The sequence below is a fragment of the Paramisgurnus dabryanus genome, chromosome 6, assembly GCF_030506205.2.
Source record: "Paramisgurnus dabryanus chromosome 6, PD_genome_1.1, whole genome shotgun sequence".
Taxonomy (NCBI): domain Eukaryota; kingdom Metazoa; phylum Chordata; class Actinopteri; order Cypriniformes; family Cobitidae; genus Paramisgurnus; species Paramisgurnus dabryanus.
This window is the reverse complement of record NC_133342.1, coordinates 11,263,118-11,280,776: the sequence shown is the minus strand read 5'-3', so window position 1 is coordinate 11,280,776 and position 17,659 is coordinate 11,263,118. Positions and strand designations below refer to the sequence as shown.

Below are 17,659 nucleotides of genomic sequence, written 5' to 3'. Positions count from 1 at the left end.
ACCCTTACACAATTCTCTGACAGATACCAGCTGATGGCCAGTGGTTTTCAGTGTAGTGGATATTTCAAGTGCATTTTCCAGAGTTCCTGTCCATTCTAATAGCCAGTTTTGGTTTGATTTTACATTTAAGGGGTACAGCGAGAGCCGCACTATTTACAAACCCTGCATTGCATTGTTCATTAAAGAAACTTGTGTTGGATGATGATGTTGCTTTATTGCAGTACGTGGATGACCTCTTGGTGCCAGCACCGACTCAGCAGTCGTGCACAGCCAACACCATACGGCTGCTCACTCATCTAGCTGAGGAGGGCCACAAGGCCAACCCCAAAAAGGTACAGTGCTCTGTCCAGAAAGTAACCTTTCTAGGACATGAAATTACACCTATGGGTAAGTCTCTCTATCCAAAGAGAATAGAGGCAATAGCTAACATACCAAAACCCATTACAAAGAAACAGGTGATGTCATTCTTGGGTATGACATCTTATTGCAGGACTTTTATTGCTAACTATTCTGAGATGCAACAACCATTGCATGATATGATTTATGAGAAACCTTTGGCACCATCAGAGAAGGTAGAATGGACAGAGAAGGCTGAAAAGGCATTTGTGGAACTAAAACAGACATTACAGCAGGCACCCACTTTAGGTTTGCCAGACCCGAAAAAGCCTTTTGTTCAAACTGTGGATGAAAGAAATGGCTGTATGACCTCTGTTTTGTTACAAGAGCATGGTGACAAGTTGAGACCAGTTGCGTATTTTTCAGGACGCCTTGATGCGGTGGCCAGGGGCCTACCAGGATGTCTCAGGGCAGTGGCAGCTGCAGAGAAAGCTGTGCAAGCGAGCAGTGAGTTTGTGGGGTATGCACAGCTACGACTGTTGGTCTCACATACTGCTCGAACAGCGCATATCTCACTTGTCTGCAGCAAGGTGGCTGCGTTATTCCTGTGCATTGTTACAAATGTCTAATGTCACAGTTGAAAGATGTACAGTTCTTAACCCGGCGACATTGTTACCTACACCTGATGAAGGTACACCACATTGCTGTTTGTCTGCCCTACGGGAAGTATGTACACCAAGACCGGACCTTACTGACACACCCATACCTAATTGCACCCTGACATATTATGTGGATGGGTCCTCTTCCAGAGATGACAGAGGCATAAATAGGATGGGGTGGGCAGTTGTGTCTGACTTTGAAGTAGTGAAATCCGGATGCTTACCACCTCACAAATCTGCACAGGTGGCTTAATTGCATGCACTAACACAAGCTTGTAAAATTGCTACTAATCAATCTATAACCATTTACATTGACTGCTGATTTTACTGACAGTTTCTCTCCTATAACAAATTTTACTCCTTTCTCAAATAGCTGTGTGCAAATGCAAAGCACACACCAAGGAACAGGACGTGATCTCCAGAGGAAATGCACGCACGGATGCGGAAGCATCTCTCATGACTGCTAACAAAAACTTTCTCTTACACAGATTTCCCAGGAAAAGGAAGCCGAAACACCACAGGAGTTACTAATAAGCATGCAAACATTTTCTCTTCCAACAGAAATAGCTCTATGGAAATCGTGTGGAGCAACCAAAACTCCTGAAGGGATTTGGATGGGTCCAAATCAAAAACCTTGCTTACCTAAACATTTTTATTCCCATTTTGCTAGGTTGACACATGGGGACCACGGTGACATGCGATACTCTTCAAAATGAAAATGACATGTTGCAATATTGTATTTCTATGTCCTCTGTATTTCAAAATATCTCCAAAGCAGGTTAAATCAGCCCTACCCCGTCCAGTAGAAGAACCATTACACAACATCAAACCAGGGGATTACGTGGTGGTAAAGAACCTCAGGAGGAAATCCTGGAAAGCCAGACGGTGGGAGGGGCCATTTCAGGTTCTGCTGACGACTCACACCGCTGTGAAGGTCGCGGAGCGTGCCACCTGGGTGCACGTTGCCCATTGCCGGAGGGTTGGTCCTGGACTGCAAGGTGTAAACCAAAGGGAGGACGGCTAGTCGACTGCTACGGACCACTTTTTCGTATTGGTGGGAACCACAGATACCTGTATACTGCAAGTTTATACGAAGAACGACACGAGAGAACTGCAACAGCTCACAAAGTATTGGAGGACGACTCCAGTATTCTGGGTTTGGTTTGGACACATGCACACGACATCTTTAATGTGGGTAATCGACACAACGCTTGCAGCTTAATAACTGTAATTACAACACCAGCTTTGAGACCCCACATTAATTTAGACACTAAGATAATTTCATTCAAACAAGAAAGCAGGATAGCTTGGCACGACTGCACCGTGTGGTCCTACCAAACCCGAACCTACAAAGGAAATTAATCAACAAGGGCTCACGACCCCAACTCTAACTGTGCTCAGGGCTCACGACCCCAACTCTAACTGTGCTCAGGGCTCACGACCCCAACTCTAACTGTGCTCAATCCGGAATCATCAAGGGCTCACGACCCCAACTCTAACTGTGCTCAATTTCTTCAAGAAAACTAACTATTTTTCTTCTTTCAAAAATGAGATTCATGATCATACTATGTGTGTGTGCATTTTTACTTTTGCAACTGCACAGAACTATATGTACACTATGGTTAAGGGTAATAACCAGAGCTACGTAACGATGACAGTAAATGAAGTTATGAATAAAAAGGGAGGAGTGTAGTGGAGGATTTTTATTATGCTTTCTTTTCCTATTATTGTGCTTTATTTTTCATCCTATTTTTCATTTTTTAATTACAAAGTTCATTGAGTGTGTTTCACATGAGAATCATGTTTTTCTGCTAACGTACAGAATTATGCTCTTTCTGTCTTTTCAGCAAGTACAATGTCCAAGGAAGGACTTAAACATCATGTACCAGCATGTACTGTCCTTTATGATTATGTTTAACGGTTTTTGCTCTTAATCACTCACAACTGAAGGCTATCTTCTAAATGACGTAGAAACGGATGATTGTACGTGTTTCAGCATCTTACTATAAATGTGTCTTCAACCTTGTGATCGGGGCTCTTAGGTTTTTAAACTTCTTGCACCATGGGGGTGAGAGCCTATTCTGCAGAATATATAAAATTCAGACAAAGAAAATTCTGTCGACAGTGTGTCTGTGTGATCCTTGACTTTGACTCTTAGTGAGTATTATTTGATGCGGCTAAAATTCCACGACACGTTTTTACATTAAAGGCATAGTTCACCCAAAAATATAAATTCTGTCATCATTTTCTCATCCTCATTCCCATGAAGTTGATTTAGATGAAAGTTAGACATCAAACAGTCAAATCCAGAGATTTACTTCATACAAATGAACAGATATATAAAGACAAAGATTTACAGTCCAATATTTCATCATAAAGTTGAAGTTATAACTGAAACAAAACTTACGAAGAACTGTGTTATAATATTACAGTATTTGTCAGTGATTGTAAGCCTATTTATCAGATATACAGACATTAAAAACATTAAATAAATCAAAACATAAATCCAATGCGTCTAAGATGTTGCATTTCAATGCATTTTAAAGTTAGACAGAAAAATATCAAAGCTATAAGAATGAAATATTACATATAGACCATAAATTATCATTTGTGTCACAGGTCGGAGCGGACCACCACTATCGTGAGTCTCGCTCCTCCCTCAGTTTCCACCCCAAGGAGGTCCCAAAAACACCCCAATGACCAGACGGACGAGAACATGCAAGTTAAAACAATATTTATTTATTAAAAAGGGTATGGGGAAGGGGAAAGGGATACTTTAAAAATGGCCAAGCTCTCTGGGACTGGAGAACTTCGAATCCGAGTCGCTTCTGACTCTCTCACGGGGATATGCAGGTAGATCTTCCCAACTTCCTCTCTTTTTCCACACGTGAATTGCAAGTGAGTATTCTCAGCTTTCGCCCCTTGTTTCTTCCAGATGTACTATAGATGGACACTCCAACCTCCCTCCTTGGACGTAAGAGCAGATGCAGGTAAGTACAGTGGTGGGTAAGTAGGCAAGTACCTTAACTGACGACCTAAGGCGTGCAAGGTAGTACTCTGGGCTTGCAGCACGAACGTCTAGAAGGTATACAGGTGTGGTCCTAGGCTTGGAGCTGGAGGCGTCCAGAAGATATACAGGTAGGTACAGGCAAGTATACAGGGACGTACACGGGGCTCTTGGCTTTGGGCGTACAGGTGAGTATATTGGGGGGTACACCGGGCTCTTGGCTTTAGGGGTACAGGTGAGTATACGAGGGGGTACACTGGGCTCTTGGCTTTGGGAGTACAGGTGAGTATATTGGGGGGTACACCGGGCTCTTGGCTTTGGGCGTATAGGTGATTAGACAGGGGAGCATGCTATGCTTTTAGCTGGACTGGATGCAACTCACAGACCCATTGATAGGCGGATGTCAGGCTTTAGCGCAGTGGTTCTCAACTCCAGTCCTTGGGACCCACTGCTCTGCACATTTTGGATGTCTCCCTTATTTAACACACCTGATTCAGATCATCAGCTCGTTAGGATAGATTCCCTGAACTGAACTGAGTGTGTCAGATATGAGAGACATCCAAAATGTGCAGAGCAGTGGGTCCCGAGGACTGGAGTTGAGAACCACTGCATTAGCGCTTCAAGGCTCGAGTGGCTGGAGAGGACGTACATGCACACAGCAAACTTCTGGCGTTCCTCACTAGGACAGACTTCTATGGAGCACGTTGACTTCCCACACGTAGTAGAAGAGTCCCACGACGATACAGAGCCCTTGGCTCAGACCTGCAGACTGGCAGCAGACAAACACACAAATTCCCTTTAACAGTATATTACTTCAATGCACATCTAGGAAGGGATACAACACCTCTTTGTTTCGACGAAGGACCGGTGGAGGTACCTAGCACGCCCACAGGTGGTATCACAAAGGTGGGTAGGTTGAGGTCAAGTGCCACACCATATGATGTACTGCTCGAGTGGGCCAATCGCTTCCCTCTCCTCTCTTCCAAACAGCGGGACAAGAGATCTAGACAGGGGCAGGCATCTGAAAACTCTCAACAGATGTATAATTTACACAGAGACAGCACGCATGCTTTTTCCACGCAGCAGCCAATTCAAGTTTTTCCCTCTCTCGATGCTCCACACAATATTCACAGCAAATTCTTACTTCATGCAGTTGCCACACCACCACCAGGTGGGGGGAAAGAGGGGTTAAGGAGTCGCAGTTGAGTGAATATATATAGGGGACAGCCGTCCAATGTCGCCACTCCACTCTCCTATGACAGGGCTCCTTCTTCAGCCTAGGAAAGTGATGTCTGACAACACTGAAACAGCACAACACTACAAACTCTCAGGTGTACACACATCAAAAGACTCACCCACCGCACTCCACACACTCACGGTGCATTAAGGTCAGACTCACAACGTTGGGCCGGGACTATCGTCCTGAATAGTCGAAGGGCTGGTGAAGAGGACGACGATATGAGAATGTGGGGACCACGACCTTCAAAACCCACTCCTTTTTCTTCTCGGTCAGTCCCGGCTCACCCACCGATCCTTATCACGGGTGGGGCCGCTCACACACTGATCGAACACACAGGACACACACTGGGATACAATATTAGCAACGATGTCATTGGCAAGGCAACAATTCCAACATAACTCACAGGTTTGTTGACACTGAATACTTCCCCCTCTCTTCCAGATGGCTGGTGTATCCAAGGTCGATAGTGCAACGATTTCTCCGTTCCTTCCTCTTCTCAAGGCGTTTCCGGTGCTTTCTCAATGTACACAAGCTCTTCAAGGTAAATAGCACATGTCAACACAAATACTTCAAAGGGAATGTTTCAACACTTAACTCCATGGTTCTTCAGCCCCAAACTTCTGCCCAGTCTGCAATATCCGCCTCAACACGTCTCTTCAACCACGCCAAACACTTCCGTCTTGGCCACAGCACTTCGCTGGAATATACTTCACCCTTTTAATTTCCTAAAGCCCTATTTATGTGCCTCCTCTTCCTTACAATGCCCAATCACCAATCGCCACATTTATTAAGCACACCTGATCCAAATAACGCTTAATTTGTTTGCCCGGAGTTGGCCAGAACCGGCCTGGTGTTACAGTTAAAAGGGTCCTATTTCCGCCATTTTGGTTCCGCTGGTTTAAGTCACTCCATGACATTTGTCTTTTGATTTGTTAAATTATCCCATTTACAGGTTTAGGTGACACTTATGTATACTGTATATACTAGTGAACATTTATCATTTATAATGTTATATATGACACAGTTTCACTGTTGAGTTGTAACCTAACGAAAACCCAGGATAGAGAGGTTTAGTGAATGTGGTGTTGACTCTGTGGATGAGGGTCATTGTGTCAGAGACGCTGTAGATGGACAGAGATCCTGAACTGTGATCCACATAAACTCCTATTTTACTGGAGACTACTGGGAGATTTGTCTTTATCTTATTGTGCCAAAATGAACATCCAGAGGGACAACAGAACAAACTCCAGGACTGATCATTACGTCCAAATCTACCGTCATCACCACCTCTCTTCCTGCTGATGCTCTTATATGACACTGATATATACACACCATTATCACCACTCCATTCAATCTCCCAGTAACAGCGTCCACATAAACTCTCTTTAGACAACACCTGAGGCCAACCATCAAATCTGTCTGGATGATCAGGATACAGCTGAACTGTTTTAGTGCGAGTAGCCGCTGTGTTCTCCTCATACAGACAGATAACTCCACATGCTGTGTTTGGATCCAGAGAGAAAAAACTGAAATCTGAGGAAGATAAAAACATCATATTTTAATGGACATTAGTTTATAATATTTATAATATTTGTAATATTTGCTTACTCGATCTAAAAAGTATGACCACATAAGTCCAATTCTGGCGTCTTTACACTGGCTACCAGTTAAGTATACAATTTAAAATATTACTAATCACCTACAAAGCCTTAAATGGCCTAGTGCCATCGTAATTCAAGAATTACTATCAGAATACAATCCACCACGTAAACTACGATCACAAAATTCTGGTAACTTAATTATCCCTAGAATATCAAAAGTGTCTAAAGGTGGTAGATCCTTTTCCTACTTAGCCCCTAAGCTCTGGAATGATTTACCAAATAATGTTCGAGTATCAGACACAGTCGATCAATTTAAATCTAAACTTAAGACATTCTTCTTTAACAAAGCATTCACATAAAATGTCCAGTAAATGTACTTTTCCCGCAGTAGTTATTTTGTCAAGAACAAAGCACACACATACCTCATATGGGTAATATACTATTGCCGCAATAGTTAGCCTGTCTGGAACCGAGCTGACTTAAACCACTATAATGTATGACACTTGCATTTACATGCGAACGGTCCCTACGCTAATAGAATTCTGTTTTTCTCTCCCTGTCTCGTCCTCGACCCGGAGGACAATGAGACAAACAGACCCAGTTCCGGTTGCTGTGAAGGTCATCACACCACTGATCTACTGACTGTCCTTCAACGTGATGCCCAGCCGATACGCGACCAACGACCACCGGCTGAACCAGTTTAATTCGCTTACCCGCTTCCTATCCCTACCGTGTTTATATATATAAATATATATTAATTTCTCCCAAGGGTTTTTTGTCCTTCTAGGAGTTTTTCCCACTGTAGTTTTCCTACCGTAGCTTCTCAATGCGTTTCAAAAGCAAGAGGTGAGCAGTGGACTGAGCCGTTGGTTGCAATTCACAAACTCACCACTAGATGTCGCTAAAATTTACACACTGCACCTTTAAGCACACGTTCGGTTGTGTAGAAGTAGTAACTATATTGTTACGCTAATCCGTAAACGAACACAAATTTCATAAGCAACACAATGTTTCATCAAAGTAGAATATCTGAATCCATCTCAATACAAACATATCGCGTACCTACCTTACCAAAATAAACAGTTCAATGACCCTTTCAGACCCTTTGACTCCTGCAGCTGTTTGCATCTCGTGGTAAAGCAGTAAAGATGTTCATTCGGGTTTTTGATCTTTGCTGATCCAGGCAGTTTTTGCTGTTGTTGTTATAAAATATGTCTTTAGTTTTGTGGTTCCTGTACAGGTTGTCAATTCAGCAGAAAAGTTTGCTGTTCTCACTGTTTACAGACAGGAGGTGAGCGCACGTGAATGTGCCGATGACGTATGGTGTCTGCGTGAACAGGCTGCGTGGTGGGCATTCAAATTACGCTTACGGATGAGGGACAAAAAAAGGAAACATCCGTTCGGACCGAAATCTATGATTGGTTGAACATTTTTTGGCTCGTATGGCAGTAAATCATACAGTGATATGGTCATGCAGGCATGCGCTTTTTCTGTCTTTTCTGCCTCGGACTCCAACTTTGATAGAAAACCATACCTATTAGATCAAGATGCACGTCGATAAGCGTGTTCAATCGCATGCAGCGCTTGCCCAGAGCGATCGTCATATGACATCAAAGTACCATGAGATCAGACTAGGCCTGACAAACTCGACTCCTTTTAAGGATCCGGGTTATTGTGAGTCACTCACTAAAGTGATCCGGGTTGTGTGAGTCACTTGAATCATTTGAGTCAGTATTGCTAAATCGCCAAGGAAACTCAGTACAGACCCACTTGTAACCGGCTGATCCACACGACTCGAGATTCTCAGAGCCGGAAACATTCCGGTTAGTGGATCTATAGAGCGACTGAAATCTCCTCAAAAGCAAATCCACAACAAAAGCCTTTCACTTCTGAGATAACATGCTTATATGTTTTAGGTTTGGTGTGTACGGTCGACCATTTAAAAAAAAAATAAGCCTAATAATAGCATAATAATATAGAAAAACTGTGTCCTGCTTATGAGCCGGAGAGACAGTTCGCGCGGATCAGCCAGTTACGAGTTGAGAGATTCTCGAGTCAGAGCAGCAGATTCGCGGATCCGCAGGTCTCTCGAGTTTGCAATGTTTCCGGCTCTGTGAGTGAGAATCTCGGATCAGTTCTCGCGCAGATCAGCCGGTTATGAGTGGATCTGTAGTGTGAGCGAAGTCTCATCAATAATGTTGAAAGAGGTTTGTGTGTGTGGTGGCGCTGTTTATGGTTTTACATTGAATTGTAGTAGGACTCAACTGATCCGGGTTAATGACACTAGAGACTCGCGACTCATGAGTTAATTTAAAGATCTGGGTTAAAGATCCGAGTGAGTCACGACTCAAACAGGTCTAGATCAGACTGCTCGTTATGCTTTCGCGGCACAATGTCACTTGCCAACCGTTCTGTGCAGCGCCGCATGAAATTACGAGAAAGGTGGCCCCCTGGTGGTTTGGGGGCACTGCATAAACATATTATAAGAAAAATCCTGTTTTTGTCATTAAGGAAAATCATATTGTCTCAGTTACAAATTTCACTGGAAAATGATAAAGAATGATTTTGTATTTATTGCATTGCAACAGATTGACAGATTGATACGCAGACATGCTATTTATGACTGGATATAACATTTGATACTTTGCGGTAAAGGCGGCTCTCCTATTAAGCCTTACCTATCAGTGTGGCTCTCATGAAAAAAATAGTGAAGACCACAGCCATAGGGCTTGCTTGATATGAAAGGTTTTGCTCAATTATAAGGCCAACTAGTGGTGCAGGCATACCAGTTTTTTTGATAGCGAAGTTATAACCATTTATGTGTAATAAACACAAAATTTAAAGGTAATTTTTAGTTTTTGCAAATTTCGGCCATTTCTGATGAAAATTTTAATATAGCTTGAATAGAGGTTTTTGTTCAAAAGGTAATGCATTGCTCTTCCTATGACGTTTTCGAGTTGATCAGAATAACGTTTGTGGAGATATTCGCGTTTGTTTTTAAAGCGCTATTTTGATGCACAGCACTAACCGTAAGGCAAATCCTGGCATGTTTGGTATTGTTGGACTTGGCAACTATTCAAAACTCCAAGGAAACAAGTCCTGTGAAAATACATTGACCGCAGCCAAAGTTATAGGCATGTAATACATTTGTCTGACTACTAGGTGGCCCTGTGACGAAGCTCTGCATGCCCCCCCTCAGTTCCTGACTGGCATCTCAAGTACCAAGTGTCGTGTCAGTTGACTTAATTTTGGCAAAGATACAGCCTATAATCAGTTTTTGCGCTATACGTAGAATTTGTTGACGCGCTAACGTTTTGGTTTATCGAAATTCTTTTAATAACTTTTTGCCGTGAGTGTCTCTAGATACTACATACCGCTTCTCATGGCAATCATGCAAAAGCTCTAGGACAAGTTCACAAAAGAATGTTTTAGGAATAATTCGAAATGAAAAGAATTTCATGTTTAGGATTTACAGGTCAGAAGTTATAAGCAAAAGCATAAGTGCAACTTAAATAGGTTTAAAATAGAAACTCCAAATTTGCTGTGGAAACTTTTTGGACTGACCTATATCAGTGTGCAAAATTTCATAACTTTCCTATGTAAGCTTGCTATGGGCTGCCTGCCATAGACGCAATGGCGGAAGAAAAAGAAAAGAGAAGAATAATAATAAGAAAACTAACAGATACAATAGGGGTCTTCGCCCATTCTGGGCTTGCCTTGACCCCTAATAAAATGTGTCTTACACTTTAGGAACTCCTCTCTGATCTTGGGTTCATCGGTGGGAATCATTTCTAAAAATGAAAGTAAAGAAAATAAAGTGACATCATCAGATTAAATCTCATATAAAATCATCATCATTTTAATCTGCTCTGTATTTCTTCTGTTATATTTGATGTTACTGTAAGACTCATTTCTGAGAGTAAATCACAGTCTTAGTTTGAGATGTTTCTTTACCTTTCTCAGATATCTTTTCAATCTCTTCTTTACAGAAATCCTCCATCTTTTCTTTCAGTTTAGTAACAGATTTCATCACATCATCAAAAGAGAGAAGAGAAGAGACAGTGATGTTGTCTGAAGATCCAGAAGATGAAGAGAGAGACTGAAAACTCTACATGAACACAACACAAAAACATCAAACCTACAATACACAACAATCAGATTTGTGTTGATTTAGACACAGTGATCTTTACTCTATTGACATGAATAAAACTCAATCCTATCAGATTAAAGTCAAGATGTATTTCTTGTAATGTATGTTGTAGTGTACAGTGTTGAGTTACCTGAAGGAAACTGATGTGATCTTTTGTTTGTGAAAGTTTCTCCATCTCATCATTTCTCCTCCTCAGATCATCAATCTCCTGCTTCAGTTTCTTCAAGAGATCTTCAGCTCGACTCACTGCAGTCTTTTCCTGATCTCTGATCAGTTGTATCACCTCAGATCGTCTTCTCTCAATGGATCGGATCAGTTGAGTAAAGATCCTCTCAGTGTCGTCCACTGCTGTCTGTGCAGAGATCTGTTAACAAACATTAAAATCAGACTGAAACTCGATCTCAAACACTTCTTCCAGTATTTATGTTTCTCTATTCATCAAAACTCACCGTGTGAATCTTCACAGCCTCTCTTAGATCCTGAAGCTTCTTCTCTTTCTCCTGGATTCTCTGATGGAGTTTTCTCTGCTTGTCCTCCAGTAATCTCTGTTCAACAGATTCATAACAGATAACTCAACTGGTCAGGTAAGGTTTAAGTGAGTAATCTTCTAAACTAATTTATTGTTTTAAAGTCAAGCTGTCATTTCTTCTGCTCTTGTGCGCCCTCATGTGGCCACGCGGCACTAAGCAGTCGCTTCACTTCTGCTTTATATTTATATTTCATATATTTGTTCATACCTGTTTCTCAGTTCTCTCTGCTGCAGCTGATACAGTGTCGTGATTTTTATGTTCATCCACCAAACAAAGCAAACAAATACATCTCTGATCAGTGCGACAGTAAACCTCGATGAGTTTGTCATGTTGAGAGCAGATCATCTCCTGAAGTCTTCCTGTCACATCAATCACTTTGTGTCGTCTACCTGACTGAAGTTCTTCATGTCTTTCAAAGTGAGTTTGACAGTAAGATTCAAGACACACCAGACAGGACTTGATAGCTTTGTATTTTCTCTCAGTACAGACGTCACACTCCACATCTTCAGGTCCAGCAGAACTGAGAGCAGATCGATCAGTCTGAAGTTTTGTCTTCTTCAGCATCTCCACCATCTGAGCAAACACCACATTTTTATATAAATCAGGTCTTGTATTGAAGGTCTGTCTGCACTGAGGGCAGCTGTAGTTTCTCTTCTGATCATCTTGATTCCAGCAGTTTGTAATACAGCTCATACAGTAACTGTGTCCACAGGGAATGGTCACTGGATCCTTCAGTAAATCCAGACAGATTGAACAGATGAACTGATCCTGAGACACTGAAAGATTCGCTTCTGCCATTTTACTGACTGCACAAATACAGTCACGCTTTCAAAAACTCTTCAGTAGTTTCGGTTTCTCTTCTCAATAAATGTTTCCGTGTTTGAGAAACGCAAGCGAAGTAGTTTAGTGCTCGTTCATTAAATGTCCACTAGATGTCAGTGTTACAAACGTAAATATATTTTATTGTTGACGTTCACTCTTAAAGCCTTTGTTAAAAACTGTGTTGTTGTTCGAATATAAAGCTGCAGAATTCTTTCTGTATTTGACAGTATTGTCGTCGAGCTGTTACACAAATACATTTGAAATTTTACAACCCATACAGCAAAACATTTTTCCTGGCCAAAATATAAAGGTTTGTATAAAATGTATAAATATGTATAAAGTATAAAATTATAAGTATTTTTTGCAGTTAAAATACTTGAATATTTTCAAACCTGTTTTGTTTACAGGTTTGTAACATACAAAGATTTACTTCTAGTGCTATATGAGAAGAAAGAGAAAAAGTTAATTTGTAGGTAACAAAATAGTAATGACAATTGATATTTGAATCCATGGTATTTTGTGTCCATGTCCACATTGAGTACTAATGGAAGTTATTTTCTAATGTATTCATATCAGATTTTAAAATCTTGTTGTGGTCAATGGGGTAAAGATCAGGGGATTGAGCTGGTCACTACATAACCTCAATACTTTTTTCTTGAATCAAGATTTTGTGTGCTTGTGTGTTTGGGGTTGTGTGTTTGTTGTTTGTTTAATGAGATTCTGACTGTCACAGGACTTACAGATCATTTTAAATCATCTTTGATCTTTCTAGAGGTGATGAAAGACTGAATCTTTGCCATCCTGACTATTCTTCAATCAATCTGTATTAACAGTATTGCTTTTCTTCCACGTGTTTTGGGTTTTTGTGGCCAAGCATTTGAGTTCATTTTAATTTTTCAATTCAATTCAATTTTATTTATATAGCGCTTTTCACAATACTCAATTGTTTCAAAGCAGCTTTACATTAATAGAAGCAGTATAAGCACAGAAAAACGACAGATAGCACAACATAATACACAATAGCATAAGCAGTCAAATTTGCTGCGGCTATGACGCGACATTATGAGCGAGCGTATTACTAATGTAACGTTGAGAAGAAGAAGCTAAGTTAAGCCCAAGCAGGCTACCTCCCCGGGGTAAAAAAACCCCTAGGAGAAAAAAACAAAAACCCCGGGTTGTTTAGCCGAGGAAATAAAAATAAAAGTCCTAGGAGGATAAAACCCTTGGGAGATATACATGTATATACACACATATTAACGGATAAGGAGCTTAAGCGGAGATTAAGCAGAGATTAAGCGGAGATTAAGCGGAGATTAAGCGGAGATTAAGCGGAGATTAAGCAGAGATTAAGCAGAGATTAAGCAGAGATTAAGCAGAGATTAAGCAGAGATTAAGCGGATATTATGCGGGTCCTGCCGGTGGTCGTTGGTCAGGCATCAGCTGGGCATCACATTGAAGGACGACCAGTAGATCAGAGGTGTGTCGACTTTCACATCTACCGGAACTGGGTCTGTTTGTCCCATTGTCCTCAGGGTCAATGGGACCCAGGGACGAGACCGGGAGAGAAAAACAAAGTCATATTAGCGTAGGGGCCGTTCACATGTAATGCAAGTGTCAAACAGTGATGTGGTTTAATCAGCTTAGTTTCAGACAGACTAACTATTGCGGCATAATTATATTATCCACAGTTGAGGATTTTGCAAATTGGGGGCCCACTGCGACGGTATATATGGTAACTAAGGGTCACCTTCCGATTTTTAAGAGAAAATTAAACCTGTCGACCCGTTTGACTAAGGCCTGTAACCCCACTGTCGTCGTTAATGCAGGTTCAGTGGCAAACGGGTCTATATTGCATACTATTTACAAGATCACGAAAAAACGCCAACATCGCAACCTGACCATACGTGTCAACCCGTCTGACTAAGGCCGGAAGCCCCACTGTCGTTGTTAATGCAGGTTCAGTGGCAAACGGGTCTGTATGGCATACTATTCGCAAGACACAAGAAAGCGCCAAAATCGCAACCTGACCATACGTGCCAACCCGTTTGACTAAGGCCGGAAGCCCCACTGTCGTTGTTAATGCAGGTTCAGTGGCAAACGGGTCTGTATGGCATACTATTCGCAAGACACAAGAAAGCCCCAAAATCGCAACCTGACCATACGTGCCAACCCGTTTGACTAAGGCCGGAAGCCCCACTGTCGTTGTTAATGCAGGTTCAGTGGCAAACGGGTCTGTATGGCATACTATTCGCAAGACACAAGAAAGCCCCAAAATCGCAACCTGACCATACGTGCCAACCCGTTTGACTAAGGCCGGAAGCCCCACTGTCGTTGTTAATGCAGGTTCAGTGGCAAACGGGTCTGTATGGCATACTATTCGCAAGACACAAGAAAGCCCCAAAATCGCAACCTGACCATACGTGCCAACCCGTTTGACTAAGGCCGGAAGCCCCACTGTCGTTGTTAATGCAGGTTCAGTGGCAAACGGGTCTGTATGGCATACTATTCGCAAGACACAAGAAAGCCCCAAAATCGCAACCTGACCATACGTGCCAACCCGTTTGACTAAGGCCGGAGGCCCCACTGTCGTCATTAATGCAGGTTCAGTGGCAAACGGGTCTGTATGGCATACTATTCACAAGACACAAGAAAGCCCCAAAATCGCAACCTGACCATACGTGCCAACCCGTTTGACTAAGGCCGGAGGCCCCACTGTCGTCGTTAATGCAGGTTCAGTGGCAAACGGGTCTGTATGGCATACTATTCGCAAGACACAAGAAAGCCCCAAAATCGCAACCTGACCATACGTGCCAACCCGTTTGACTAAGGCCGGAAGCCCCACTGTCGTTGTTAATGCAGGTTCAGTGGCAAACGGGTCTGTATGGCATACTATTCGCAAGACACAAGAAAGCCCCAAAATCGCAACCTGACCATACGTGCCAACCCGTTTGACTAAGGCCGGAAGCCCCACTGTCGTTGTTAATGCAGGTTCAGTGGCAAACGGGTCTGTATGGCATACTATTCGCAAGACACAAGAAAGCCCCAAAATCGCAACCTGACCATACGTGCCAACCCGTTTGACTAAGGCCGGAAGCCCCACTGTCGTCGTTAATGCAGGTTCAGTGGCAAACGGGTCTGTATGGCATACTATTCGCAAGACACAAGAAAGCCCCAAAATCGCAACCTGACCATACGTGCCAACCCGTTTGACTAAGGCCGGAGGCCCCACTGTCGTCGTTAATGCAGGTTCAGTGGCAAACGGGTCTGTATGGCATACTATTCGCAAGACACAAGAAAGCCCCAAAATCGCAACCTGACCATACGTGCCAACCCGTTTGACTAAGGCCGGAAGCCCCACTGTCGTTGTTAATGCAGGTTCAGTGGCAAACGGGTCTGTATGGCATACTATTCGCAAGACACAAGAAAGCGCCAAAATCGCAACCTGACCATACGTGCCAACCCGTTTGACTAAGGCCGGAAGCCCCACTGTCGTTGTTAATGCAGGTTCAGTGGCAAACGGGTCTGTATGGCATACTATTCGCAAGACACAAGAAAGCCCCAAAATCGCAACCTGACCATACGTGCCAACCCGTTTGACTAAGGCCGGAAGCCCCACTGTCGTTGTTAATGCAGGTTCAGTGGCAAACGGGTCTGTATGGCATACTATTCGCAAGACACAAGAAAGCCCCAAAATCGCAACCTGACCATACGTGCCAACCCGTTTGACTAAGGCTGGAGGCCCCACTGTCGTCGTTAATGCAGGTTCAGTGGCAAACGGGTCTGTATGGCATACTATTCACAAGACACAAGAAACCGCCAAAATCGCAACCCGACCATACGTGCCAACCCGTTTGACTAAGGCCGGAAGCCCAACTGTCGTCGTTAATGCAGGTTCAGTGGCAAACGGGTTTGTATGGCATACTATTCACAAGAACACGAAAGTTCCAAAATCGCAATCCGACTATAGGTTAAGATAAGATTTTTATTTATTTATTTGGTTGATCTGTGTTATGACCGTGAGTGCTTTGTTCCATACAGATAACTATTTCGAGTTAAGTACTTTTACTAGACAAATTATGCGAATGCTTTGTTAAAGAGAAAAGTTTTAAGTCTAGATTTAAAATTATCGACTGTGTCTGATTCTCGGACATCGGTTGGTAAATCATTCCAGAGCTTAGGGGCTAAGTAGGAAAATGACCTTCCACTTTTAGACACTTTTGATAGTCTAGGGATAATCAAGAGACCAGAATGTTTAGCTGAACATCTTTACTGCATTTCTTTATAAGTTTTCTCTTCTCAAATGAACTTTTTAATCTAATTGTGTTGTTTCTCTGAGCAATGATGGAATGGTCCATTTTACCTAGAAATTCAGCAGCAGATATATTTCACCCATCAGTTGCTGCTAAATTCATTTATCAGTTACACACCATCAGAAATAAGCCACAGCCAGTACTTTTATTCTACCTCTCATCTGCCTCCATAAATGTACATTTGTATACTTCAAATGTTTATATTTCAAAGTCTACTTTATATTGTAAATATCCTCTGATTCTATTTTATTTTATTTGCAGTACTACTTCATTCATCACCCAGCACCTTACCTTAATTGCACCTTAATGTTTGTTAATATTGTATTATTGTATGTTTCTTGTTTTATGTATAATGCTTTGGCAATATTGTAAATGACACAATCATGCCAATAAAGTTCTTTAAATTGAAAATATATTTCATAACAAACATTTGCTTCCCCTCTTTCTTGATAAAAGACACTGCTATTATTTTGTTCACACCACTTTCAGTAAATAAGTTTCTAACTCAGAACAAGTAAAGGGGATCGCACACCGGCCGCGCTGTTCTAAAAAAATGTAACACATTGTTTTCTATGAGTGTACGCACACCGGCGCCGACAGGTGGCGCCTGTCCGCGCCGCCCAGCTTTGACTTGGGAAGTTGTTCAAATATGGAAAGAAATTAGACTCAATATTATTAACAAATACATGCACAGTTATCTGTGAACTGAATGCATGTTACAAATGTATTTTACTATCCACGAACAAATGTCTTTAGATTTGAATATGTGAAATTCAGAATTTGAATGAACGTGTATCGATTTGTACAAATGTACAAATACACCCCAGCAAACAATGACCTGGCGGTCCGCCGGCGGTTTTTGGGCGGCACGAAGTCAGCGGCTTGACGCGGTCGGACCACCGTCGGGGCACCTTCGGCAAACCGACCAACGTAAAAAAGCTGTCGGTCTGCCGGCGTTTCTTGGGTGGCAAGCCACCAGCGGCTTGCCCCTGCTGGACCACCGG

At 42.4% G+C, this 17,659-nt stretch overlaps 1 protein-coding gene across 4 annotated transcripts; it reads right to left on the bottom strand.

Moving 5' to 3' along the window:
- Nucleotides 1–3,508: 3,508 nt before the first annotated feature.
- Nucleotides 3,509–12,407, bottom strand: LOC135753251 (E3 ubiquitin/ISG15 ligase TRIM25-like). Of its 4 annotated transcripts, none has more exons than XR_010533553.2 (8): nt 11,731–12,407; nt 11,443–11,538; nt 11,124–11,357; nt 10,798–10,951; nt 10,587–10,634; nt 4,847–6,775; nt 4,652–4,771; nt 3,509–3,962 (listed from the first exon to the last, which is right to left on the bottom strand). XR_010533553.2 is itself a non-coding variant. In XM_065271281.2 (6 exons), the coding sequence occupies exons 1-6, from the start codon at nt 12,319–12,321 to the stop codon at nt 6,252–6,254; spliced, it is 1,647 nt and encodes a 548-aa protein (XP_065127353.1). In that variant the 5' UTR covers nt 12,322–12,407; the 3' UTR covers nt 4,488–6,251. The 4 variants fall into 4 exon arrangements, 1 of the variants encoding a protein (XP_065127353.1); XR_010533554.2 differs by having other exon boundaries at nt 4,880–6,775; XR_010533552.2 differs by having other exon boundaries at nt 4,652–6,775.
- Between the last annotated feature and the right edge of the window lie 5,252 nt (nt 12,408–17,659).

Coding starts and splice junctions, on each gene's coding strand:
- LOC135753251 (XM_065271281.2), bottom strand. CDS start 12,321: ATGGCAGAAGCGAATCTTTCAGTGTCTCAGGATCAGTTCATCTGTTCA. Junction 11,539..11,730: donor CAGAGAGAACTGAGAAACAG/GTATGAACAAAT, acceptor TCTGTTGAACAG/AGATTACTGGAGGACAAGCA. Junction 10,635..10,797: donor TGAAAAGATATCTGAGAAAG/GTAAAGAAACAT, acceptor TTTCATTTTTAG/AAATGATTCCCACCGATGAA.